Raw genomic sequence first — 25,915 nt, forward strand, 5'->3', positions numbered from 1 at the left:
ATGGCGTTAGCCGGCGCAAAATTTTTTGACGCTAAACTGCGTTAGCGCAGTTTAGCGTCAAAAAGTATAAATACGGGCCTAAATCTCAGAGACAAACTTAAAGTTGAGAAATTGATTTATTACAGACTCTGAGTCAAACTTACATAAATGACTCTCAGAAACATGCTATATACGTAGAAAATTGCCACAGTAGAATTAAAGCGTTGAACAATGTTAAATTTCACCAACACATAAATGACCAATATATCAATGATAACAATGCAAAAAATAAGAAAAAGCATATGATGCTTTGAATACAGACTCAGACTCTCCTGCCTAACCATTGAATCTAAGGAAGGGTTCAGAGAAACTCAGTAGAAGTTCAATCAAGACAGAGATGCGTGTAGCATAAAGCCACTTAGTCTAGTAAAAGGAAAGAGGCCTGTATCTCTCCAAATGAAATCTGAATCTTAGATAAACTCACCAACACTTTAATAGACCTCACAACCTTCCAGTAGCTGACATCACAGCCAAAAGAATTCCACTGACAGAACACTATTGTGAATTATATCCAATTAGCCTATCATCCTCTTCGGAGCACACCTGCATGACCTTGGATTACTTTCATACTCAGGAATTCGAGAGGGGAGTTTCTTCTTACAGCTCCTTGTTACTGCTTCACGTCCTTGGCAACCCATCTTCACACCACCTTATCTACACCTAACAATGTGCTTCTCATTAGCTGAAGACTGGTACCGAGGCACCTGGAAATCAAAAGACTAGGCAACACGAACAGACCTCGCATTGAAAGTTAAATCGCAAAGTAAAAATACAGGCCTTAACTCCAGCCTGCTCATTACAGACTTTTAACACACATTGGATTATACTGTAAAGTTATACTTGCAATACTCATAAACACAAATAAATGAAAAGATTATATAAAATATATCAATTCTATAATGGGATAAAATTAATACATTGAATAATATTGCATATATGTGATTACATTTTTTTAAACATCTCTAATTATGAGTGTACTCTCAATGTCGTTTTCAGTGCACCACTTCTACATAATGTATTTTGCACATGTTATTTATCCACCTGATTGCTTAATTATTTCTCTTTCTCAAAAGCACAATGGCACAACCAAAGTTTGCTCTTCCATTGCTTTGCATGAAAGATTGACAAATCTGGACCTGGCTATAGACTGCTTTAGCTATTTCACAGAACTCATAAAATAGCAAAAATGAGAACACAGAGGTTGGCTTTCAGTGTTGATTTGAGCAGTTGTACATTTTGAATAGTAATTTTCAATTTTTCTGAAAAACACCAAAATAGTGTCTCTACGTGATCGCCCTATGAACTTAAACTGACAAATTCTTCCTCATTTGCTCTCCTTGAAGTTAGCACATATTGGCACTAGGACCACAGCAGCAGCTCAATCTACAGCTAGATCAACAACAGCATCCACAGCTGCTGCAACAATCTGTGACCTCAACAGTATTCAAAACTACTACCATGGCAGCAAGAACCGCTGCATACACAGCAGGAACCACAGCATGGGTCAGTGCCATTATAGTAGAAGGGACAACAGAAATGACCAAAGCTGCCACCAAAGCATGGACCACAGCAGCGATTACTGCTAGTTTGAGAGCAAGGAACACAGATTTGACCACATTAGGAACCCAGGAGGTGACCACAACTGTAAACATAGCAGGGACCATATCATCAACCAAAGTTATCACCACAGCAGCAACTACAGCACCAAATATCTTGCAGCACATTAGAACCCATAACAGGAGCAGCTGAGCCAAAAACAGCTGCAACCACAACCCTTATCACAGTAACAACAATATAGCTAACAACAAGTTATAGCACAACAGCAAGAACAGGTGTGACAGCTTCCATGACAGCTACATCCACAGCAATAGTAACCATGGTTACCACTACAACATGGACAAGGGTAGCAACCAAATCAAGGACATACCTGCTGCCGAAGCACAGACATCAGCAATCACAAGTGTAGACACCATAGCAGCAACCACATCATTAACCACATAGGAGATTACACCACTAATCACATCTACTACTTCTGCAGGGACCACAGCAGCAAAATCAGCTGTCAATAAAGCAGCAACCAACACTGCTGAAACAGCAGTGACTCAGCAATGACCACAGCCGCCTACACAGAAGACACCACAGCCTCTTTGACATCTGCCTCCATGGTAGTAACTTCCATCCAAGCAGTAACAGCAACTGTAGCCCCACATGTGTCACTATTGCAAAGACAGCAGCTGTTACCACAGCAGGTACTACAGAAGTCACAACAGCTGCTGTGTTAGCCAGCACCACATCACAGCAGCAGCAGTTGCCACACCATCAACAACTGCTGCAAGCCAAGAGAGGACTACAGCTGTGACCACAGCTGCTTTGTCAGCAAAGACAACAATTGACAACGCAGCAGGGAACCAAGCAGTGACCACAGCAGTAACCACAGAAAGGGCAACAGTATCAAGCAGAGATGCTGTCATGTAGGCAACAGTATCACCGAAAATAGCTTTACCACAGGAAGGGAACAGCAGCAACAGATGTGACCACAGACACATATGCAGTAACGAAAACAGCTGCCACAATAGTTTTAAGCACAGTAGGGGCAAATGTACTGACAATAGCTTCTATCAAGCAGTTATCATAGCAGGAAGCACATTAGTAACACTAACTGCCACCACAACAGAAGAACAGAGGCATCAATCACCACCAAAAGTCTAACAACAGCAAAGATAACAGCTGCCAGGATGGAGGGTGAGCAGCAGCAACAACATCTGCCACAAGAACATGGGCTTCAGCAGCAAACACAGCTACATAAGCAGCAGGGAGCAGAGCAGGAACAGTATAGGCCACCAGAGAATGACTGCAGCATCAACGACTCTCACATAAATAGTGATCATAACTCCTGCAACCGCAGTGACTAAGTACAAGAACCTAGCACAGTTGTTCCCAACCTTTTGACGTCTGTGGACCTCACTTTCTCATTACTGGAACCCGGGGCCCCCCACTGAATCATTACTGGAAGCCGGGGAGCCAGGCCTAAACTTTGTCGAGGATTTGACCCGCAAAACAATACATATCCAAGAAGGCGGGTTCCTGTCCTTCCCCTCTGCACGGGTGCTCTTTTGGCTTGTAGTGCCAATGCAGGCACTCTTGCACCATGGTGCAAGGGTGCCCGCGTTGCATGCAGAATTGTTTTTGTGCATGAAGGGACAACTTCCTGCACACAAAAATCCTGAGAAGCTTTTTCATCTTTCTATGTGTGCTGCTTTCTGCAGCACACATAGAAACATGAAAAAGCTCCTCAGGATATTTCTCCTTGTTACACCTCACCCATGGAGGCATAGAATGTTTGCCTATTCGCAGGTTTACCAGGTTTGGTAAATTTAGGAATGCATTGAAAACCATGGGAGTTGCATGGAAGCACCCACGCAATGCCCATGGAATGCTTCCCTAGTGCAGAGTAAGGCAACACTGTGTTGTCTTTCTCCATATTTTTGAAGCCATTCAAAACCATGCAAAGTGGCTTCAAAAGTATGACTTAGTGGTTTGTGCCACACATACCACATTGCGTGGTGCAAGCATGGCGCAAACCCCTTATAAATATACCCCTGGTAGAGAAATACAAGTGGTGTAAAAGTAGCTCCTGCAGCCCCCACGCTTTGGGGGGGGGGGTGGGGGAAGAACTCCAGGGTGCTCCCTCTGACACTATGTATGGACAGTGTACCCCTGACTTAAGAGATTCTGACTGGGTCCAGAGCGTGGAGGGCCCCCTCTCCATATATTTTGTATGGGGGGCCCCTTAGGTTTCATTACACCACTACTGCTCTCAGCTGGTCTGATCATTAAGCTGTCTGCTTATTTTTAAAATTGCCTGTAGAGCCTCGTGACCAAATGCTAAGATCTGTGCCTGGAAAAACGTCTCTGATAATTTAAGTAGGGCGCCATCAGCAAGATCCCAAACATTACACCAGGATGCTAACCAAGCCCAGGCAGAGCACTCAGAGTGGCTCAGTAATGCTTTCAAAACTATTTCTCCTCTGAAAACTCCAAATCACCATAGGGACAAACCTACAGCTCCCTAGCTTTCAGATAACCTTGGACTTTTAAAACAAAAATGTCATGGGCAAGATCGCAAATGGCGGTCAGGCTTTGATCCTCATGAAAAAGCAAAATAGAAGATTTTAATTTATGACTATATACAAGATATTTTTGAGGAAAAATCTAAGTACTTTTAAAATCAGTAATGCCCAAAATCCATTGGAGGAGCTTTTCAAAATAGTTAACATGCCTTCCAGTTCCAATAGTCTAGTCAATACCGATGTATCCCAGTCTTTCTGTGACAATTTGACAGTTTTCTTTCAAATCAAGATAAGCAATATCTTCTCTGAATCCTCCATAACAAATTATCTTGACCATCCGGTATTTGCCGCCTTCCCTGCAGATAGTATCGTCTGCTGTCAAGCAAAAGTGTTGGGGCAGTGCAGGAAAAAGAGGGGGGCAGCACAGGAGGAGAAAAATACAAAACAATAAATTAAAAAGCACTTACCTGCCGTTCACCGCCTCAGTGCTCTTCCACACCTCTTCTCTCGACTGCCGGTAGTCCATGCAAGGCTCCTAGTCACCTGTACCTAACCAGACACTGCTCTCATGCTGGTAATACTATTTACCAGCATGAAAGCAGCGCTGTAATTGGCCTGAGCAGGCTGTTTCCATGCTCAGTTAGGGCCTGGGAGCCTGTGCTTGGCCTTCACCCAGCTGTGCACCACAGCTCGGTGGGAGCGATCTAAGTGCATATGTCGGTCTGGCCATCCTAAGACGGCCAGCCAAACTGACATGCACACTTACAGCAGTGCCCATCACTCCTCTCCCTAGTGCAGCTGCTGTCCATCAGGATGGCCCGGCCTTGCCTGGCCCTTAACTCAACTCAGCAAGGAAAAATAAAATGATAATAACCTGTGTTATTATCATTTTATTTTTCATGTGGGGTGACGCTTCTCCATGGAGGAGCCGTCACTAGCTGCAGGGACACCTAATGAGAGCATTTTATCCACTTTTCCCTCCCTCTTCACTTTACAAGTTAAGGCCCTCATTCGTAACTTTAAGTCAGGATCACCTTTGACTTCCTGTCCTAAAATCTTCAACGGGTCCCTGATATTGTGACTAATTACCTGACTACTATGTCTAACTTTATTATACAGTCCGGCTGTTTCCAGAGGCCTCGAAAAGAAGTGATAGTTATTCTTTCTATTAAAAAACCTAATCATGATCCCGAAGATTTTAAAAACTATCACCCTATATCTTTTCTGCCTACACCTATTAAAATACTTGAGAAACATCTTAATGAGGAACTGATAACTCTTATAGAGATGCATGAGCTCCTGGACCGATCTCAAACAGGGTTCAGAAGCGAGTACAGAACTGAGCCGGTGCTGGTAGCAGCTGTAGACCATGGCAGATCTGTTGTGGTTGGTTGTGAGGCTGAGGCACTCATCATGTTAGATCTGACTGTAGCCTCAGCCACTGTCTCCCCCTCACTTTTGGTGTCTCCCGTGTTTCATCTGGGGATTAAAGGGTAAGGCACTTAAATTACTATGATCCTTTCTATTGGATAGGAGTAATAGGTGGACAGCTCTTTTCAGAACCCTTTTCCTTGCCCTGCAGAGTGCTACAAAGTTTGAGATTAAGTTCCACTCTGTTTAATTTGTAGGTCGTTTCCCTTGCCAGGCTGATTCAGTCTTTTGGTTTCCGTGGGCTGTCAAACGCAGACGACACATAGATCATTGTAACCATTCCCGTTCATGTCCATTCAGTTGCTTTGAATTTCAGGAAGTGTATGTGGAAAATCAGCAACTGGAAGTAGAAAAACTGATAAATTAAACGTGGGCAAGATGGAGGTTCTTATCCTTGGCTGGCAGCATTCTATGTGGACAAATTCCTGTTGGCCTGTGGTTCTTGGCACACCTCTTCTCCAGTTAGGCGTGCTAAAAATCTTGGGGTGGTATTTAGTATTAAACTTTGCTTTGACTCTCTAGTCACCCATACTAGTTCTCCATGCTTTAACATCATTAGATCATTGAAGAAAATATTTACCTAAATTCCAGTAACTTTACGCAAAACAGTAGTTCTTGCCTTGGTCTCTTCCCAGCTGGGTTATTGCAACACCCTTTACCTTAACATTAGTTAAGACTCTCTCGGCTAAATTCAGGCTCTACAACATGCAGCCACTAGGCTCATTCTTGACATTCCCAAATATCAGTCGGTCTTGACGGAGCTTACAAAGTTGCATTGGCTCCCGGTGAGGAAAATTATGTTTAATTTCCCACAAGGCCTTACACAATCTGAGCCCTAAATTCTTTAAATCTAAATTTCAGTGTTACTCTCCCAGACATGCCCTTCACTCTGCCATAAGTAAGACTGTTGTGCCCAGAATTTGCTGTGCTGGATGGGGTGGCAGATCTTTCTCTTGTGTCACAGCTAGACTTTGGAACACCCTCCCTCACCACATTACAGTAATTAATAATCACATGCTTTTTGGGAGGAGCCTTAAAACTTTTCTCTTTAGTCTTTAATTTTCTTTAGTCCTCCCGGGGGTTACTGACCTACTTCTCACTGTTTGACTTTGGGCTTAGCGCTTGATGCCTTCAGATATTTGTGCACTTTATAAATTATTTGTCATTTCATATATTGGATATTACTCCATAGGTTTTTGTGTCAAGACAAAGGCCCGTATTTATACTTTTTGACGCTAAACTGCGCTAACGCAGTTTAGCGTCGAAAAGTTTTGCGCCGGCTAACGCCATTCTGAAGCACCATGCGGGCGCCGTATTTATTGAATGGCGTTAGCCGGCGCTAGCAGACCGGCGCTGCCTGGTGTGCGTGGAAAAAAAACACGTACACTAGGCAGCGCCGGCGTAGGGAAAAATGGCGTTAGGGCGTCTTAAAATGGGGCAAGTCAGGTTGACGCAAAAAAATCGTCTCCACCCGATTTGCGCCATTTTTTACGACGCCCAGACGCCATTTACATGACTCCTGTCTTAGTAAAGACAGGAGTCATGCCCCCTTGCCCAATGGCCATGCCCAGGGGACTTGTGTCCCCTGGGCATGGTCATTGGGCATTGTGGCATGTAGGGGGGCACAAATCAGGCCCCCCTATGCCACAAAACAAATATAAATAAAAAAAACAAATTATACTTACCTGAACTTACCTGAATGTCCCTGGGATGGGTCCCTCCATCCTTGGGTGTCCTCCTGGGGTGGGCAAGGGTGGCACGGGGGGTCCCTGGGGGCATGGGAGGGCAGCTGTGGGCTCATTTTGAGCCCACAGGTCCCTTAACGCCTGCCCTGACCCAGGCGTTAAAAAGAGGCGCAAATGCGGGGTTTTTTGCCCCGCCCACTCCCGGGCGTGATTTTTGCCCGGGAGTATAAATACGACGCATTTGAGTCGCAGTCATTTTTTTAGACGGGAACGCCTACCTTGCATCTCATTAACGCAAGGAAGGCGTTCACGCAAAAAAATGACGCTCATTCATCATACTTTGGCGCTAGACGCGTCTAACGCCAAAGTATAAATATGGCGTTAGTTTTGCGCCGAATTTGCGTCGAATAAAACGACGCAAATTTGGCGCAAACGGAGTATAAATATGCCCCAAAGTGCTTTCGGAATTTGCATTCCTTTATTATCTCGAGCATTTATTTAATTAGGAAATATATGCATTTTCAAGGCTTGCTACTGGTTATTATTTATTCCGAGCATTTGTTTGGAGCATTATTAATTGACTGCTATATGAAGTAATTGTTATTGTTGTCTTTCCATACTGTGTGTTGTGTTTTCCAAGTAAAAAGCACCCAAATGAGTTTATTTAATGCCAAGCAAGTGCAGCAATTTCGGATAGCATTACCATGTCATCATGGCATTGGGATACTTGTGTTTTAAAGCATATCCTAAAGTGAGTCAAAGTTAAAGTATTTGCATTTAGGAATGACTACTGCCTCTACATTAGAAGGTTTGAGAAATCGGGCTGTTGGCTGAGGGGTGTGAAACCCTATTCAAACAACAGCCACAATCCTTGTCAGGGTGATCCACAAAAAGTCACTAAATTGACCTATGCATCACCCTTTGGTAGCTTAGCACAAATGCAGCAAGGCTTAACTTAGGCACTTAAACAGTAATAAAGAGAAAACACAAGAACAATCCCAAACTGATTTAGAAAAATAGAGTAGATTTTAAGAAATTGACATCAAAACAACAAAATCAGATCAGTAGAACCGGAGTTATGATTTTTAAAAAGTGTAAAATACCACCGAAAAGATCAAAGTGGCAACTGTGGACATCTAGTCGCACAAGACTCATGCAAAGTTGAAAATGATGGGTGACCGTGATGGAGCACGTGTTGGATACACGAAGTGGATGGGGCCCGGTCTTTGGTTTTCTTCGCACTTAAAGTTAAGATGAAAAATGTCTGAGAAGACAAAGTTTAGCAGGACAAGTCAGATGGATGAGTCAGAGGAGAAAGCGTTGTCACCAGGAAGCCGCAAAATGAAGGTACAGTGAAGATTTCTACATTCGGACTTAGGGGCATATTTCTGAGCCCCGTGTGCCGCAGTTGAATCACTATTTGTGACGCAACAGCATCGCAAACCTTGAAGTTATACCTATGAGGCCACGCAAAGCCTCATAGATATGGAGTAAGGCAAGGCAGCACAAATTGCTGCATTGCCTTACTCAAGGAAGGCGTTTCATGGGTGATGAGGTGGGTGTTCCCACACAACACCAATGGTCTTTGATTCATCCTCAGATTTACAAGACCTTGTAATAATAAATTGATTTGTAGAGTGCATAGTTACTTTGCGAGAAGTGTCACAGTGCTGAGGTTTTGCTCCAGAGATTCAGAACAAAGAGGCTACCAGGAGGCTGTCAGAACGCCGCTGCCAGACTCATTCTGGACCTCCCTCGCCGAGAACACATCTCCCAACACCTGAGGACCTTCCACTGGCTACCGGTCGAGAAGCGAATCACCTTCAAGCTTTTCACCCACAAGTACAAGGCCATACACAACGCAGGACCAACCTACCTAAACCACAACGTCTCCTTCCACACCCCTGCCAGATCCCTCTGCTCTGCCCAGATGGCCCTGGCCACTATCCCTCGCATCCGCAAAACCACCACAGGAGGACAATCCTTCACCTACACTGCAGCAAAGAGCTGGAACAACCTCCCCCTGAACCTCAGACAAAGCCCGTTGCCCACCATCTTCATGAAGACCCTCAAGACCTTGTCCTTCGGATGAGGCCCCTCCCCTCCCCCATCACCTTGAGACCCTAATGGGTGAGTAGCTGCACTTTACAAATATTGATTGATTGAAAGCTAAGTTAGATGCGTCTAAAAAAAAAGGTGTTCAGATTCTTCCAGAAGAATAGCTCAGTATACATGGGGATGCGCCAAAATCCTACGCCTCCTCAGTGGAGGCACAACAAAGATAAATATCTTTATTTCTCCTCATTTGTAGGAAGTTGGCTCTGTATGTACTATTTCAAAGTAAGAAATAGCATGCACAGAGTCCAAGGGTTCCCCTTAGAGGTAAGATAGTGGCAAAAAGAGATAATTCTAATGCTCTACTTTGTGGTAGTGTGGTCGAGCAGTAGGCTTATCAGAGGGTAGTGTTAAGCATTTTTTGTACACACACAGGCAATAAATGAGGAACACACACTCAAAAGACAATTCCAGGCCAATAGGTTTTTATATAGAAAAATATATTTCTTTAGTTTATTTTAAGAACCACAGGTTCAAGATTTACAAACAATACTTTAAATGAAAGGTATTTCACTCAGGTATCTTAGGAACTTTGAATCATCACAATAGCATGTACAGTTTTGGCAAAAATGGCAATAAGCTATTTTAAAATTGGACACTGCAAAATTCAACAGTTCGTGGGGGAGGTAAATATTTGTTAGTTTCACAGGTAAGTAAAGCACTTATAGGGTTCAAAGTTGGGTCCAAGGTAGCCCACCATTGGGGGTTCAGGGCAACCCCAAAGTTACCACACCAGCAGCTCAGGGCCGGTCAGGTGCAGAGGTCAAAGTGGTGCCCAAAACGCATAGGCTTCAATGGAGATAGGGGTGCCCCGGTTCCAGTCTGCCAGCAGGTAAGTACCCGCGACTTCGGAGGGCAGACCAGTGGGGTTTTGTAGGGCACCGGGGGGGACACAAGTCAGCACAGAAAGTACACCCTCAGCGGCACGGGGGCGGCCGGGTGCAGTGTGCAACCAGGCGTCGGGTTTGCAATAGGATTCAATAGGAGACCCAGGGGTCTCTTCAGCGATGCAGGCAGGCAAAGGGGGGGCTCCTCGGGGTAGCCACCACCTGGGCTAGGAAGAGGGCCACCTGGGGGTCCCTTCTGTACTGGAGTTCGGTTCCTTCAGGTCCTGGGGGCTGCGGGTGCAGTGTCTTTACCAGGCATCGGGCTCCTTGAAGCAGGCAGTAGCGGTCAGTGGGAGCCTCTGGATTCCCTGTGCAGGCGTCGCTGTGGGGGTTCAGGGGGGTCAACTCTGACTACTCACGGGCTTGCAGTCGCCGGGGAGTCCTCCCTGTAGAATTAGTTTTCCGCAGGTTGAGCCGAGGGCATCGGGTGCAGAGTGGAAAGTCTCACGCTTCTGGCGGGAAACGTGTGGTCTTTAAAAGTTGCTTCTTTGTTGCAAAGTTGCAGTTTCTTGGTCCTTTTAGATGCAGGGTAGTCCTCTGAGGCTTCAGAGGTCGCTGGACCCTGGGGGATGCGTCGCTGTTGCAGTTTTTCTTGAAGTGGGGAGACAGGCCGGTAGGGCTGGGGCCAAAGCAGTTGGTGTCTCCGTCTTCTCTGCAGGGCTTCAGGTCAGCAGTCCTTCTTCGTCTTCAGGTTGCAGGAATCTATCTTCCTAGGTTCTGGGGGCCCCTGAATACTCAATTTAGGGGTGTGTTTAGGTCTGGAGGGGTTAGTAGCCAATGGATACTAGCCCTGAGGGTGGCAACACCCTCTTTGTGCCTCCTCCCTGAGGGGAGGGGGGCACATCCCTAATCCTATTGGGGGAATCCTCCATCTGCAAGATGGAGGATTTCTAAAAGAAAGAGTCACTTCAGCTCAGGACACCTTAGGGGTTGTCCTGACTGGCCAGTGACTCCTCCTTGTTTTTCTCATGATCTCCTCTGGCCTTGCCGCCAAAAGTGGGGCCGTGGCCGGAGGGGGTGGGCATCTCCACTAGCTGGGATGCCCTGTGGCGCTGTAACAAAGGGGGTGAGCCTTTGAGGCTCGCTGCCAGGTGTTGCAGTTCCTGCAGGGGGAGGAGAGAAGCACCTCCACCCAGTACAGGCTTTGTTACTAGCCACAGAGTGACAAAGGCACTCTCCCCATGTGGCCAGCAACATGTCTGGTGTGTGGCAGGCTGGCAAAACTAGTCAGCTCACACTGGAAGTCGGGTATGTTTTCAGGGGGCATCTCTAAGATGCCCTCTGGGTGTATTTCACAATAAAATGTACACTGGCATCAGTGTGCATTTATTGTGGTGAGAAGTTTGGTACCAAACTTCCCAGTTTTCAGTGTAGCCATTATGGTGCTGTGGAGTTCGTGTATGACAGACTCCCAGACCATATACTCTTATGGCTACCCTGCACCTACAATGTCTAAGGTTTTGCTTAGACACTGTAGGGGCATAGTGCTCATGCACCTATGCCCTCACATGTGGTATAGTGCACCCTGCCTTAGGGCTGTAAGGTCTGCTAGAGGGGTGACTTATGTATGCCATAGGCAGTGTGAGGTTGGCATGGCACTCTGAGGGGAGTGCCACATCGACGTAGTCATTTTCTCCCCACCAGCACACACAAGCTGACAAGCAGTGTGTATGTACTGAGTGAGGGGTCCCCAGGGTGGCATAAGACATGCTGCAGCCCTTAGAGACCTTCCTTGGCATCAGGGCCGTTCGTACCAGGGGTAACAGTTACAAGGGACTTACCTGGATGCCAGGGTGGGCCAATTGTGGAGACAAAGGTACAGTTTTGGGAAAGAACACTGGTGCTGGGGCCTGGTTAGCAGGCCTCAGCACACTTTCAAATCATAACTTGGCATCAGCAAAGGCAAAAAGTCAGGGAGTAACAATGCCAAGGAGGCATTTCCTTACATCATTGTTTCCTCTTTCTATGTGAGGAAAAAGCACCCCAGGATTTCCTTTGTGCAGGAAGGTGGCCCTCCCTGAATAAAACCAATCCACGTACAACGCAGACACCCTTGCACCATGGTGCAAGGATGCTTGCTTTGGCATAAGGCTGCCAAAACAGCACTAGAGCAGTAGGAAAGGACAGAAATGTGCTGTATTGCATAAATACCGCACATTACTGCCCTTTCCCTTTGATGCAGTGCAGCACAGCAAGCTGACTTGCTACATTGACAGGTGCATTGCTGCGCTGCCCTGCACCAAAAAGTCATTAATACGGCCCTTATTCTCTTTTATGGAAGTTGAAAATCTACAGTGGGGTGAAGGTGCTTGTTGTAGGCAACGAGGCTCCAGGGGCCAGAGAGTCCTTCTATAGGGAGCAGCTGAATAGGATTTGCTGCTGCAGGGAAGAACGTACTGGGACCTGCCAAAAAGTCAGACTGGCCAGTGATGCACCTTGGGTGGATCAGAAAGCAGGTAGGTCCCGGTCTCCTCTAAGTTCTCAAAGCAGTTTTTGGCAGAAAATGCTCTAAGTCCCAAAATTTGGATGTGAGCTATCTGGGCACCTTTAGCACCACTTCCCAGGTCCAGGATAGGAGGGACACCACTTGGAAAGCCAGGACACCCTCAGGCTGGGTCCAGGCGTGGATTCAAGAAGGTTGGAGTCTTTTCTGTCCCTGAGTTTCTGATCAGGAGGCAAGCCAGCTAGTACTTGGAGTCTCTCTAAAAGTTGTGGGTTCAAGAAGGAAAGCAGGTCTTTGGAAAGCAGAGGGCAGTCGTCTGAGGACACAGGGCAGGCTTGGTGCAGCAAGGCAGTCCTCTGAAAGTCCTTACGCCGGTCCAGAAGTGAACGGAAAAGTGGGTCTGAGGCTCCATTTTTATGCCTGTGACCACTTTAAAGTGGAAGAAATGTCTGGAGTTTTCTCCTAACAGAAGTGCCTGTACCTTCCTGACTCCCTGCCTTGGTACCAGTCTGTCAGCAATCACAATAGGCTAATGTTAGGTTCGTGGAGGGTGAGCTGAAGCAATGTCTCTGAAGTGCAAGAAGGGCTGGGCACAACTCTGCCCTCCCATGCTGCCTTGGATGTCCCATCCTGCCAACACCCACTCCCTATAAAGTGTGGCTGTCTGGGAGGAACACATAAAAAAAGACTGCTAACTACACCTGGTCATGTGACCCAGGAAACAGGCTGCAGGCAGCAAATGGCGAGGGCAAGGAATGCCAACTTTCTAAAAGTGTCATTTTCTGAATTGTGACTTAAAGTCTGACATTACCATTAAAGAGGATTTTAAATTACAATTCCTCCATAACATTTCTACCTTCTCCCTAACAAATGTTATTACTACAGCCTACAAATGGCAGGCATAATACATGTTTAAGAGGCAACTTAAGCAGGTGGCAGAATATGTGTTGCACCCCCACGAATGGTATTTAATTTACCAGCCCTGGGTATAGGGTATACCACATTACTAGGGACTTGTAAGTAAATTAAGCATGGAAATATGGTGTAAGCCAATATTAGCAGGTACAAGCTCTTTAGTCCTGGTTATTAGTGGTAAAGAGCACAGAGTCCTAAGGCCAACACAAATTCAGCAAAGCAGGAGAGGAGAAGTAAAACAAAAAGTCCCTCCAGCCATAAACAAAGGGAGACTAATCAACATCTTGATGGGTTCCCTGATTAGGCTATAGGACATGGACAATGGCCCTCTAACCTGCAGGAAGGCAGGACTAAAACAGCAGGGCAGTCCTCTTCAGGCACAAGGTAGGCTTCAGGCAGCAGGACAATCTTCTTGATGCAGCTGGACAGTCATCTGAAGTACACAGCAGGCAGCTGGGTAGTTCTCTGAGAGTCCTCCGCAGGTCTAGAAGGCAAATGAAATGTGGGCTTAGGATCCCATTTTTATACTTCGTACCCTCTTGGAATTGAAAGAAACTTTGGAAGTTTTCCCCCTACACATGTCTAGGATAAGAAAATGGTGATCACTCCAAGGATAATTTACTGAGATTTTGCACTGGAGTTGCGTTACTGCCATTTTTTATTTACTAAGCCATGTAAAGTCACTTTCTATTTTGTCTTTATGTACAATACCAGTACCATTGATGAGATTATATAGCCAAAAATGTTTTTAAAAAGATGGAAATTAGGATCAAGCTTGGTATTATGAAGCCATGTAACTCTTTAGAAACCTATAATTTAAGCATATCTCATATATGTACTGAAATGTTTGTAAAGTGCTGATACCATGGAGCAGACCTTGCACCGACACAAAGTGACATAAATCAGTGCAAAGTCTTGAAAGGGTATTTACTTTCTAGTGCAAAAGGTACTGTGTTGGAAATAGCACTTTGCATTAAGGGGAGGTTACATGAGTTTGAAATTAGTGGTCACTGCAAACACCCATAGTTTTTATGCAAAGCCCATTTGACTAAGATAGTCAAACTTGTCTTTGTATCAAAAAATGATGTCTCCTTGAACAAGGCACTAATTTGGAGAAATGTTTTTATTTCTTCAACCAATTGATATATTGCAAACCTGCTACACTGTACAGCACATATACAATGTGTGGAATGTATTAGAAGTTGTCTAGGCATAGGATGTTTTACTGAAAGGGTATGTTTCCGGTACAAATTCTATGCTTGACAGCCCACATGCTTCTCTGAAACATGGTGCAGAGGTTGTGTGTGGTGTTAGGAGATCTGTGTGCCAGCACAGGGGATGACCAGAACAGCAGGCCATTTTTAGGTCTACCATTAACCAAGACCTCATGATGCTACCAAAATGATAAGTAAAATATACTTATTTATAGGGGCGTTCAGTCAGCCCTCTTCATCTTTTGGTATATTTTGTGTCATTCACATTTTTCTTCCACCCACTACAGCATACAGCATAGGGCAGTGGGTCATCTCACTTCAGTCACTGGCTTCATTGTGAGTGATGAGATTTTGTCCTTTCACAAGGAGAACCTTCACACACAAACCAGTTCATTCAAGAGCCAGGAACTGCTATTAAAATCGGTGTAGGAAAGTGCCACTGTTGGCATGGTTCTCACCAAGCACATGTACACTGCCTTTGCAGCTTGTGTGTGCTGGTGGGGAGAAAAAGGCAAAGACGACATGCCATCCCTCTCAGGGTGCCATGCCCACAAACCACTGCCTGTGGCGTAGGTAAGACACCCCTCTAGCAGGCCGTACAGCCCTAAGGCAGGGTGCACTATACCACAGGTAAGGGCATAGCTGCATGAGCAATATGCCCCTACAGTAACTAAGTCCATTCTTAGACATTGTAAGTGGAGTGTAGCCATATTGAGTATATGGTCTGGGAGTTTGTCACTATGAACTCCACAGCTCCATAATGGCTTCACTGAATACTGGGAAGTTTGATATCAAACTTCTCAGCACAATAAACCCCTACTGATGCCAGTGTGGGCTTTATTGAAAATGCACCCAGGGGGCATCTTAGAGATGCCCCCTGTATGTTAGCCAAACTGCTAGTGCAGGACTGACCTGTCTGTGCCAGCTTGCCACTTTCATACAAGCTTCTGACCACATGGGTGAGAGCCTTTGTGCTCTCGGCGGTCAGAAACAACGCCTGTCCTGGGTGGAGGTGCTTCACACCTCCCCCTGAAGGAACTGTAACACCTGGCAGTGAGCCTCAAAGGCTCAAGCCTCGGGTTCCAGTGCCCTAGGGCACTCCTACTAGTGGAGTTGACAACTCCCAGACAAAGCCCCACTTTTGGCGGCAAGTCCAGCGGGAAGCATTGGAAAATACAGGGAGAAGTGACCACCCCAGCCAGGATCACCCCTAAGGTGTCCCAAGCTGAGGTGACCCCCTTCCTGCAGAATCCTCCATCTTGGTTTGGAGGACAGGGACCAATAGGATTAGGTTTGTGCCCCCTCCCCAAAGAGAGTAGGCACAAGGAGGGTGTAGCCACCCTCAGGGCCAGTAGCCATTGGCTACAGCCCACTGACCCCTGAAATGCCCCTAAATCTAGGATGTAAGGGCCTCCCTTAACCCAGATCACCAGATTTCTGGTGACCTGACAAGAAGAAGAAGGACTGCTAAGCTGAAACCCCCAGCAGACAAGAAGGGAGACGACAACTGACTGAGCCCCAGCCCTTCCAGCCTGTCTACTGCTTCAACGAACCTGCACAAGAACAGCAACACATCCAGCGGGACCAGTGACCTCTGCCAAGCTCCAGAGGACTGCCCTGCACTCAAAAGGACCAATAACTCCTGTGGACAGTGGCCCTGTCTAAAGAAGAAACAACAACCAAGGACTCTAACCCCACTCCAAATGCATGAGTCCTGACCACTCTGCACCCGACTCCCACGGTCCGTGTCCAGGTGGCCCAACAAGCTAGAGAGGATCCCCAGGCGATTCTAAGCAAGTGCCCACCCTGGGTTGACCTCTCCATCCTTCCATGACGATGCCTGCAGAGGGAATCCCGAGGACCCCCCTGAACACGGAAGCTCCGGACGAAGATATCTGACGCCTAAAGACACACTGAATCCGCAGCCCCCAGGCTTTGCAGAACCTGACCTCTGGAGCAGCAACGTTCAGCAGGCAGCCCTCCTCCCTGTCCAGACTGTGGTTTGCCCGAGATGACCTCCTGGACGTCACCTGCAACCTCTGAGTGACCTCTGGGGTCCCCACTTAGAGAATCATTGGAGACCCGACATCTTGTTTGCACCCTGCACCTGGCCGTCCCAACACCCCTGAGGGTGTATGTTTGGTGCCTTCTTGTGGCCCCCCAGTGCTCCTCTAAACCCCCCAGGTCTTCCCTGCGCAGACGCGGGTACTTACCTGCCTGCAGATCTGAAACCGAGTGCCCCCAGTCTCCATAGGAGCCCATGTTCATTTTGCCTACACTTTGACCCCTGCACCCAGCTGGCCACGTGCTGCTGGTGGTGGGTGTTTGGGGTTAACTTGAACCCCAACCTGTGGACTTCCTAACCCCGGAGGGCGGAACTGTAAGTGTTGTACTTACCTGCAAATCGATCTAACTTTTCTTCCCCCCAGGAACTGTTTCTGAAAATTGCACTGTCAACTTTTAAAACAGATAATTGCCAACATTTAAAAAACTGTGGTCCGTATTTATACTTATTGTGCACCGCATTTGCGCCATTTTTTGACGCAAAAGCGGTGCAAACTTACAAAATACAATTATATTTTGAAAGTTTGCGCCACTTTTACGTCAAAAAATGTCACAAGTGCGGCGCACAATAAGTATAAATACGGGCCTCTATGACTTATTGATTTAAAACAAAGTGCTATTGATACATTGAGGCCCATCAATAACACTTTGCAAAAACAATAATAAATCAAGACAAGCACTGGCAAAGCCAAAAGCCTAGCTGCCAATTCCAGACTTATCGGTTTTGCCCATTCTTGTTAATAAACATGGTTCTGCACCTTTGGTTGCTGCGCTAGACATTAATACATTTGCCCCACATGGGTTTTAATGAACACACAGCCAGGCTCGAATGTTTATAAATAACCACACCAGACAAATTAGACAATACTAGTTGTTTACATTTTATGACATGAATTGAATTAAAAAAAATAACACAAAGATGATTTTTGTTTGAGATTGGCAGAGATTATGTACGCGCAATGAATAGAACATATTTATTAAATTGCAACACCACAACGCTGGAGGCTGAAGAAGGAAGTTATATACACCATTCATATAAAAAAATGTGACATTTATAACATCATGCGTAAATAAAGTGGTCAGGTGCAATTGGCAATAATTGGTATTTAATTTACAAAATGTCTGATCTGAATTTATATCCATTCAGTCGTCGAGCTGGCACAGGGCTGCAACCCCTCGGTTAATCCAGTGCTTCTGAGGTTTGTGTGAGGGAAGTTCGATGGAGAGGACAAAGTTAGTTGAGTGCCCTGTCGTGGAAAGAGTCCCCCTTCTCGCACTTGTTTTATAAACTGGGCAAAAATAAATGTCCTGGTGCAGAAATTTGGCGCTTTCTCCTGGTTTCAGCCAGATGATGGGGATAGGATCGTACAGGATTTTTGGAAGAGACTCCCCAATCTCCATGGTTTGCCTGTCCCAGCGAGCACCTTCTAGGAACAGTCCCTTGATGTATGCTCCGTCTGCCGGCGCTTCGTCCATATTGGTTTCTTGCTGTGTCACCTGCAATGGATATGTGGATGTGGTTAGTCTATAGTGATGGAAAAGCAGATTGTTCACCCCTATGCAACTGAGTAAGATGGAACTGAAAAGGTTTTACTTTGCTTCACCCATTAGTGATAATAAACACACTCTTAGTTATCTTAAGTGCACCGCAGTAGGTAAAAGGGCACACTTGAGAACTCTTGGGGCAGATTTACTAACATTTTGCATCACAAAAGTGACATTTTGGGATTTACTTTCCTTAACAAATCATGCTGTGCGGTGGAAAGTAGCCTTTGCATCCAGGCGGCTTCCATGGTTGGTAGAAGGGCGTGCCCACGCAACCACTCATGGATTACGATGCAAAGACCTATGCACTAAAAAAAGGGAGGCAGTACTTTGTGCTAAAAAATAATGCCTCTTTGAGGCAGGTGTTAAGTTTAAGAGAAGATTCCTTTACTCAAACTTTCCTAAATTTGCATGTGAGCTGCACTGTGCAGCACTCATACAAAAAGAGGAAAGTGTTCAAATATATCCAAGCATAGTATTTTGTACTGGAAGGCTACCTTCTGATACAAAATGTATGTTAGACATCACACAGACACATCCAAGCACTAAGGGGTAAGTTTGTGATCATTGGCACAAGGCAGCCAAAGGTGCACCACTGCAGTGGGACAGAGAAACAGCGCTTTATTTTAGTAGATGTGGCATGGATCTGCTCTATCCCTTTAACATAGCACAGTGGAGCAACTTTTCTTGTCAAACAGTTGCACACAGAACACATACTTTTGTTAGGCAGTCATTTTGCAGTTAAAAATTATGTAAGTATACTTATTGAAAAGTCAGTTAATAAATTATGAACATGAAGTAAGGGGCATAGTTAAGAGCCCCTAGCGCCAGTGGAGCATCACTTTATGTGATGCTCCAGTGGCGCTAACCTCTGCTTCATATTTACAAGGAGGTATAACGCCACTTTTTGTGGCATTACGCCTCCTTGTAAATATGAGCGCCTCCGACGCAGTTTTCTGCGTCAGAGGGGCGCGCAATGGGTGTTGCTGTGGGCGTGCCACAGCAACACCCATTGCATTTTGACACTGCCTCAGATTTACGAGATTTTGTAAACCTGAGGCAGTGCCAAAATCTAACGCCACCGCAGCGGTGGCGTTAGCAAGGCACAATGAAGAGGAATACTTTCATTCCTCCTCGTTTTTTGCTTTTTCTATGCGTGCTGCATTCCTGCACATAAGTAATCATTTGAAAATTACGCTTTGGCACTCCTGTGTGTGCTGCACACAGGTGCCAAAGCGCCATTAGTGATTGTTTATGTGCAGGAAGGGACACCTTCCCACAGATAAACAATCACACCCCTCGACGCAGACATCCTTGCATGATGGTGCAAGGATGCCTGCATTGGCGCTGGCAGCTAAATTTAGCACCAGCACAGGGAACAACACGGGGGTGCACTGTATTCAATTAAATACGGCACATCTCTGCATTGTGAAAATGACGGAGCGCTGCCCTGCCAATTTTGGCACAGCATCACGCTCCATCACTTTCTCATAAATATGGGCCTAAGTGTCTTCATTGCTAACACCATCAGTTCATAATCTTTTTGGTGGTCACTGCTTCGGTTTTTATTGTACATCCCTAGAATGTCTGTTTGTTTATTTTTAAGTAAGGAAACGTCCTATATCATCATAAAGTTCCTGCGAGGCAGGGATATTTGAAACTTATGTTTCAAGTTTTCTCATAATAGCTAGAACTTGTAAAACAGGTGCCATAGTGGGCCAAGTCTCAAAATTGCACTAAGGGGCTCCAAACGGGGCATAAATTACACCACACCCCCTAGGCTGAAAATACCAAATATTTGCTACAAAGTAGGAACCGTAGGTGAAATACCAAAGAAAGAGGTCTGGCCTTATGCAAGACATATAAAACACCCCAAACCATCACACACCCACATACATGCACTCTATAAAATGCATGGTTGACACTCCCAGGTATTCTGAAAGACCCGCCGTGGCCCAGCAGGAGGTCAGATTCTGCGACATGCAGGGATGGGCTCAGGGGCGTAGCTTGGTCAGTATGATTGGTGGGGGGGGGTGTAAGCTTCAGATTGCCTGACAATCACGCTGGCACATGATATTAAAATACATTATACAACAAGCAAGGTGGTAAGGTAAGTTTATTTTTTATTTTCCCACTCGGTCTCAGCCCCCCCAACCCTTTCAGATTGGCGGGGCCGATGCTGTGTAGGTGGTGTACTAAGTGAGAGAAAGCACATTATTTTATGAAATGACCAACATTTTTGAAGTCTTTCTAAACAGAGAAAAGGAGAGAGTGTGTGTTCGTTTTTGTCTGTGTGTAAAAACTCCTGGTGAAATCCGACAGACACCTCACCATACTGACTAAAAGCACCTGCACCCAACTATTTATCACAAAATACATTTATTAGGGGGGTGTAACAGCCCCTGAAGTTACACCCCTGGATAGGTGATGTCAACAAACCAGAGCTCTGTTGAGCATGCCCTCAGAAGACAAGGAAAACGCAGGCTGAGGCATTTCTGGAAGGTAAAGCTTTCCTCAACTTCCCTGCATTGGCCTTCAAGACTGGAACTAGTCTCTGCATAGATTAAAAGTGCAAGCAACGACGCAATAAGTGTAACCACATGATAGTCGTGAATGGATATAAGTTCAAACGGTTATAAAATGATGAATAACCCTTATGAGAATGTCTCTAGTGAGAAAATGGGCGCTTGAAATCTGCAACTGTCATTAAGATCAGTGAACCCCAGAAAGAACCAAATTGTAGGAGCCATCTTAAAAAAAAAAAAAACAGCCCCACATTAACATGACATGAGACACATACTTCTTACATTTTCGGGCATGTGCCATAGTTTCCTTAGTAATGCATTGCATATTGTCACAAGGTGCTCTGACACGGTAGATGGCAAATGTCCCTGTATGCTACAACACCTAAATAAATATTAGAGGTGTAGGATCATATAGAAGGATCTGAAGAATTCATTTTTTAGATTGAGGAAGAGACCAAGGTGTAGATTTACTAACGTTTCATGCAACTCAAAGCAGCAAGACTATTTGCTGCGCTGTGTTGCGTTAAAGGGAGACAGCAGAAAAATGCCATATTTTCTAAGATATGGTGCATTTTTGCTGCCTCCTAGCACTGGTGCAGTTTGTGCTGCCTAGCAACAATGCAGGCACCTGTGCGCCATTATGCAAGGGTGCCTGATTTATGAACAAGATTGTTTTCGTGAAGGAAGAGACACCTTGCTTAAAAAAAACAATCTAGACATTTTCCTCTTTCTATGCGTGCTGCAACAGCACTCAGAGAAACAGGAAGTAACGAAGTGAAATAAAGATATTTCTCCTCGTTACACCTTGGACACGGATGTGCAGCATTTTGGGGAGTCTGAGGTTTACTGATCTTAGTAAATCTGGGATTGTGCCAAAAACCTTGGGTGGATGGTTGGGCACTCCCACACTCCACCCAGAGAATGCCTCCCTGTCGCAAGGTAACGCAAGGCAGCAAAATGCGCAGCTCTGCATTAGCTTGGATTGACCAAACCACATAAAGTAGCACAAGCTGGCTTTGCGTGGCTTAGTAAATCCCAGTTAAGAGCGTGCGTTGTTTGCTTGACCTTGCGTGAGGCAAGGACAACGCACGCCCTTAGTAAATCTGGCCCCAAGTATAGTACGTGGTCCACTTGGAAAGCTTCCTAATAGACTAAACAAGACAAGTATCCAGTGAAAAAAGAAACGTGCACCTCTTTTCTCTTTAAAAAAAACAAATATATATGTATGTGTGTGTGTTTGTCTTTTTTTTTTAAATAATAAAATCTAAAATCTTTGGAACTCAAAAAAGGGAAATAGAGATTAAAAAGATTTGTATACAGAACAGTTCAGGACTCGCATGTCCCTACTAATAACCTAGCAGCCTGGAAATATGTCACAATGGACACGCAGAGTTTGTAGAGCACAGGACTGCAAACTGTTCTACTGTGAAGTCTTAACTACCCTGGCTTCAGTTTCAAATGTTAGCTTTGGCTCCAGCTGTGATAACTAGAATTATTTATGTTGATGAACACAAACTGAATATATAAACGTGAAAGTGATGAAATATAACTCTAGAAAAGTGAAGAAGTTATATTTTGCGCTGTAATTCCTTCTGTGCTTTTTAAGGAAAAAGTGGTTATAGTGTAACAAATTATACTTCCACTACATTGCAAACAGCCTCGCAGGTTTTGCTGACTGTTTATCCAATCGTCTTATGTATAACACTAGCGTGACACTGGCAAGATATTTATGTTTTCATACACGTTTATGGACATCCCTCTCCAGTAACTGATTCTATAGTTCAACAGATACACACTTATTTTTAGGACTTCAATCCTTCTGTGTAAAAAAAACATTATGAAACTCATCACAAATTGTCTTAGAAATAAATACAGATCTTACCTCAAATTCAAATCCAATGTGATCGATCGGAATGGTATATTTTCTAGCAAAGTTCTGTGAAACACCTGTCAAAAATGACTGTGTAAAGTAGAATCCTGAAACCCAAAACACTTTCGGGGGTCCATTGTCTATCCAATCCTGAATTGAAAAAATAATATAATAATACATCTTACTTTTAAGAGACCACTGAAATATCAATCTATACAGAGTTTTATTGCAAAAACCTATGACACATTTCAAGTTATTTATTTCTTCATTTGCAGTTTTATATAGCGCGAGCTCGACCCGAAGGAACTGGAGCGATGCACATGAGCACCAGTTACCTAACACAAGGACTCATTCATTTTTGTAGGCCTGGGGAGATTAAGGGGCATATTTAAGAGCCCACAGCGCCTCCTTGTGCCATATTTGCATCATTTTTTAAAATGCAAATATGGCCCAATGAGGCCAAAAACGCAGCGCCATATTTACAAAGTGGCGCAATGCTTGCATTGCACCACTTTGTAACCCTTTGTGCCACATTATGCCTGCGCCAGGCATAATGTATGCAAGGGGGCCGTTCCGTCGCTAGGGGGGGGCGTAAATTTGGCACAAAGGAATCTATGAGATACTTTGCGCTCTTTTTAGTGGCATTTTTTTAACGCCTGCTAGGTGCAGGCTTTAAACAGAGGCTCCCATTGATTACAATCTGTGCAGGATTTGCGTCATAATTCTTTACGCTAATCCTGCAAAGCACCGGACTAGCGTCAAAGAACAAGTTACTTACCTTTGGTAATGCATTATCAGGTAGAGACTCTTCCTAGAACCCCGTCTTCCTAGATGATATCTTCCTCACACAGACAAAAAATTCTCAGACAAAAGGTTGAAAAAAGGCTTGCCAAAAAATGTCAAAAGGTAGCTCGATCCCAGGCCTGCACCTAAAAGGAGCAGTAGGAAAAGAACTGACGTACGTGTGCCAGGGTGGTGCCTTTATAGGCGACCGTGACATCACAAATGGCTCCAATGACGCTGACGAAGCCAAGTGAAGCTGGACGATGCAAGCGGATCTGAAAAACACCACCCGACGGCGCAAGCAGGGTATTGTTCAGCAAAAAGATTCCAGATTCAAAGCTGATGCCAGGGAATTCAAAGGTAAGGAATCTGCAGCTAGAAGTCTCTATCAGATAATTATGATGCTAGTCACCCTAACTACCATCTGGTGCCCCATATTTTAAATACGGCGCTACCATGGTGGCATTAGGGGGCGCTAAGGGGCGCAAGAAAAGTGGTGTTGCACTAGGTGCAGCGCAACTTTTCATAAATCTTCCCCTAAAGTGATTTGCCCAGAATCTCAGGCTATAGAGCCAACGCTGAGACTCGAACCTGGATCCACAGTTCCAAAGTCGGCAGCTCTGGCCATTACGCCAAAAATAGCACAGCTAAAGTTTGTTTCCAGAGAATTTTGTTTGCAAGACAGTGAGAAACACAATACTACATAGCACTCAATGAAGTAAGATTTTCTTTAGGATAAAGAGGATAACATTTGAGTTTGGTTTATCTACTAGCCAGCTTGTTTTTCTTTCATCTCTGTCTGTATGAGCAGATCACTGCAATTCCTCATCAAAGCTGGTACTGCCTCCTATAGGAAATTACTTCTGCGGGTTCTGAGAATGTGATGACTTGTTTATCGTACGGACCCGTACAAATTATGCATACGATGCACCAGGCATATGCACTCAGACAGCAATCTATTACACTCTGAGAGTTGTAGTCTTGGGTCACTTCAGTTACCCAATTGTACTAAAGTTCCTGATTGCAATGATTTGCAGAAAGAAACACTCAAGCTAGCATGAATCTTACTGATGAACTAAAGCCATCTAGCAAGCCTACTTTAATTACTTCAGCAATTTTATAATTTTGTTAAAAAATACACACAGCTCATAACCTCAGTCAGTAGACAGTTTATCCCTAAAGATCTGACAGATTCAAACATTAGAGCTACCACTAAGGCTACTGAGAATTTACAAGTTCAGAAAGGAGATACCAGTGGAGGCTGCCGCAAATATCAAGGGGAGGGGTGTGTGGCGGGGGGGGGTACAACAGGACTGGTAGGGGGGTAAATACATTGTTTTTAAAAAGACTTACCATTCGTTGCCACCGCCGTCCTCTCCTGCCGCCTCGCTCATCCTACTTTCCTGTGCTGGTGTCCCAGCATTCGCTGGGTCATCAGAACAGGCTTCCCAGCAATCCTGGCGCTGCTTTCATGCTCAAGCTAGCATGAAAGCAGCGTCAGGATTAGCCTGAGCTACTCCGACTGCCGCTCAGACACAAACTTGGGGCCTGTACAGTTTCTTCAGCCTCACTGTGTACACAGCCGGGCTGGAGAAACCTAAGTGCGCACGTGTGTCTGGACGGCCGTCTTAGGCTGTCCAAACCCACATGCACACTTAGTGCACTCAATTCCTCATCCCCCTCTCACCTCCTGTGGCCCAGCCCCGCCCCTCCCTGCACCTGCTGGCTGAGCCAGCAGCAGAAAAATAAAACGATATTCAAGTAATGTTTTATTTTTCTCCTGCTGGCTCTTAGCCAGTGGGGCGACCCTCCTCCACCATTGCGGAGGGGCCGCTACTGGGAGATACATGTTTACGGTTTCACCACTCTTACAGGTTCTGGAATTAGGTAGCAGTACTGATGAAGATCCAACACGTATAGACCATCAAATGTATCCATGGTCCTATAGTATGAAGGAAATGGTAAGATTAGCTTTAAATCTCACCCACTTCTAAATAAATTATTACTCTAATGGATTAGATATATTATGGAAAGCAACAATTTTGTCCCCAAGTATTGCTTTGACATTTTCTGATGAAACATTTACTTTTCTCCACATACCAACTTTTATTTTTAGTAAATAAACTCATTTCCCCTAATATAATCTTGTCATTTTCTTTAAATAACTTTTAACTTTCAGAAAAAACAGCTTTTATGTTTAGCAAATCCAAAAGCTTGTCTGCGAAATACCAGAGAGATATTTTAATGAAGTACTCACATGGACTACTGCCCACAAAAATACTTGGGGTAGGTAAGCTACAATCATAATAAGCGAAGGAGGGACACCTAA

The 25,915-nt window shown here is 45.0% G+C and overlaps 1 protein-coding gene across 1 annotated transcript in view; it reads right to left on the reverse strand.

The window, feature by feature from the left end:
• Positions 1-17,725: 17,725 nt before the first annotated feature.
• The window catches only part of DNAH3 (dynein axonemal heavy chain 3), a 536,699-nt gene continuing 528,509 nt past the window's right edge, over positions 17,726-25,915 (reverse strand). The window contains exons 60-61 of the mRNA XM_069210285.1: positions 22,816-22,953; positions 17,726-18,360 (exon numbers count right to left, since the gene is read on the reverse strand). Coding sequence (XP_069066386.1) covers positions 18,007-18,360; positions 22,816-22,953 — 492 coding nt within the window. The 3' untranslated portion in view covers positions 17,726-18,006. The remainder of the gene's footprint in view (positions 18,361-22,815; positions 22,954-25,915) is intronic.

Source organism: Pleurodeles waltl, chromosome 10, assembly GCF_031143425.1.
Source record: "Pleurodeles waltl isolate 20211129_DDA chromosome 10, aPleWal1.hap1.20221129, whole genome shotgun sequence".
NCBI classification, from domain to species: Eukaryota; Metazoa; Chordata; class Amphibia; order Caudata; family Salamandridae; genus Pleurodeles; species Pleurodeles waltl.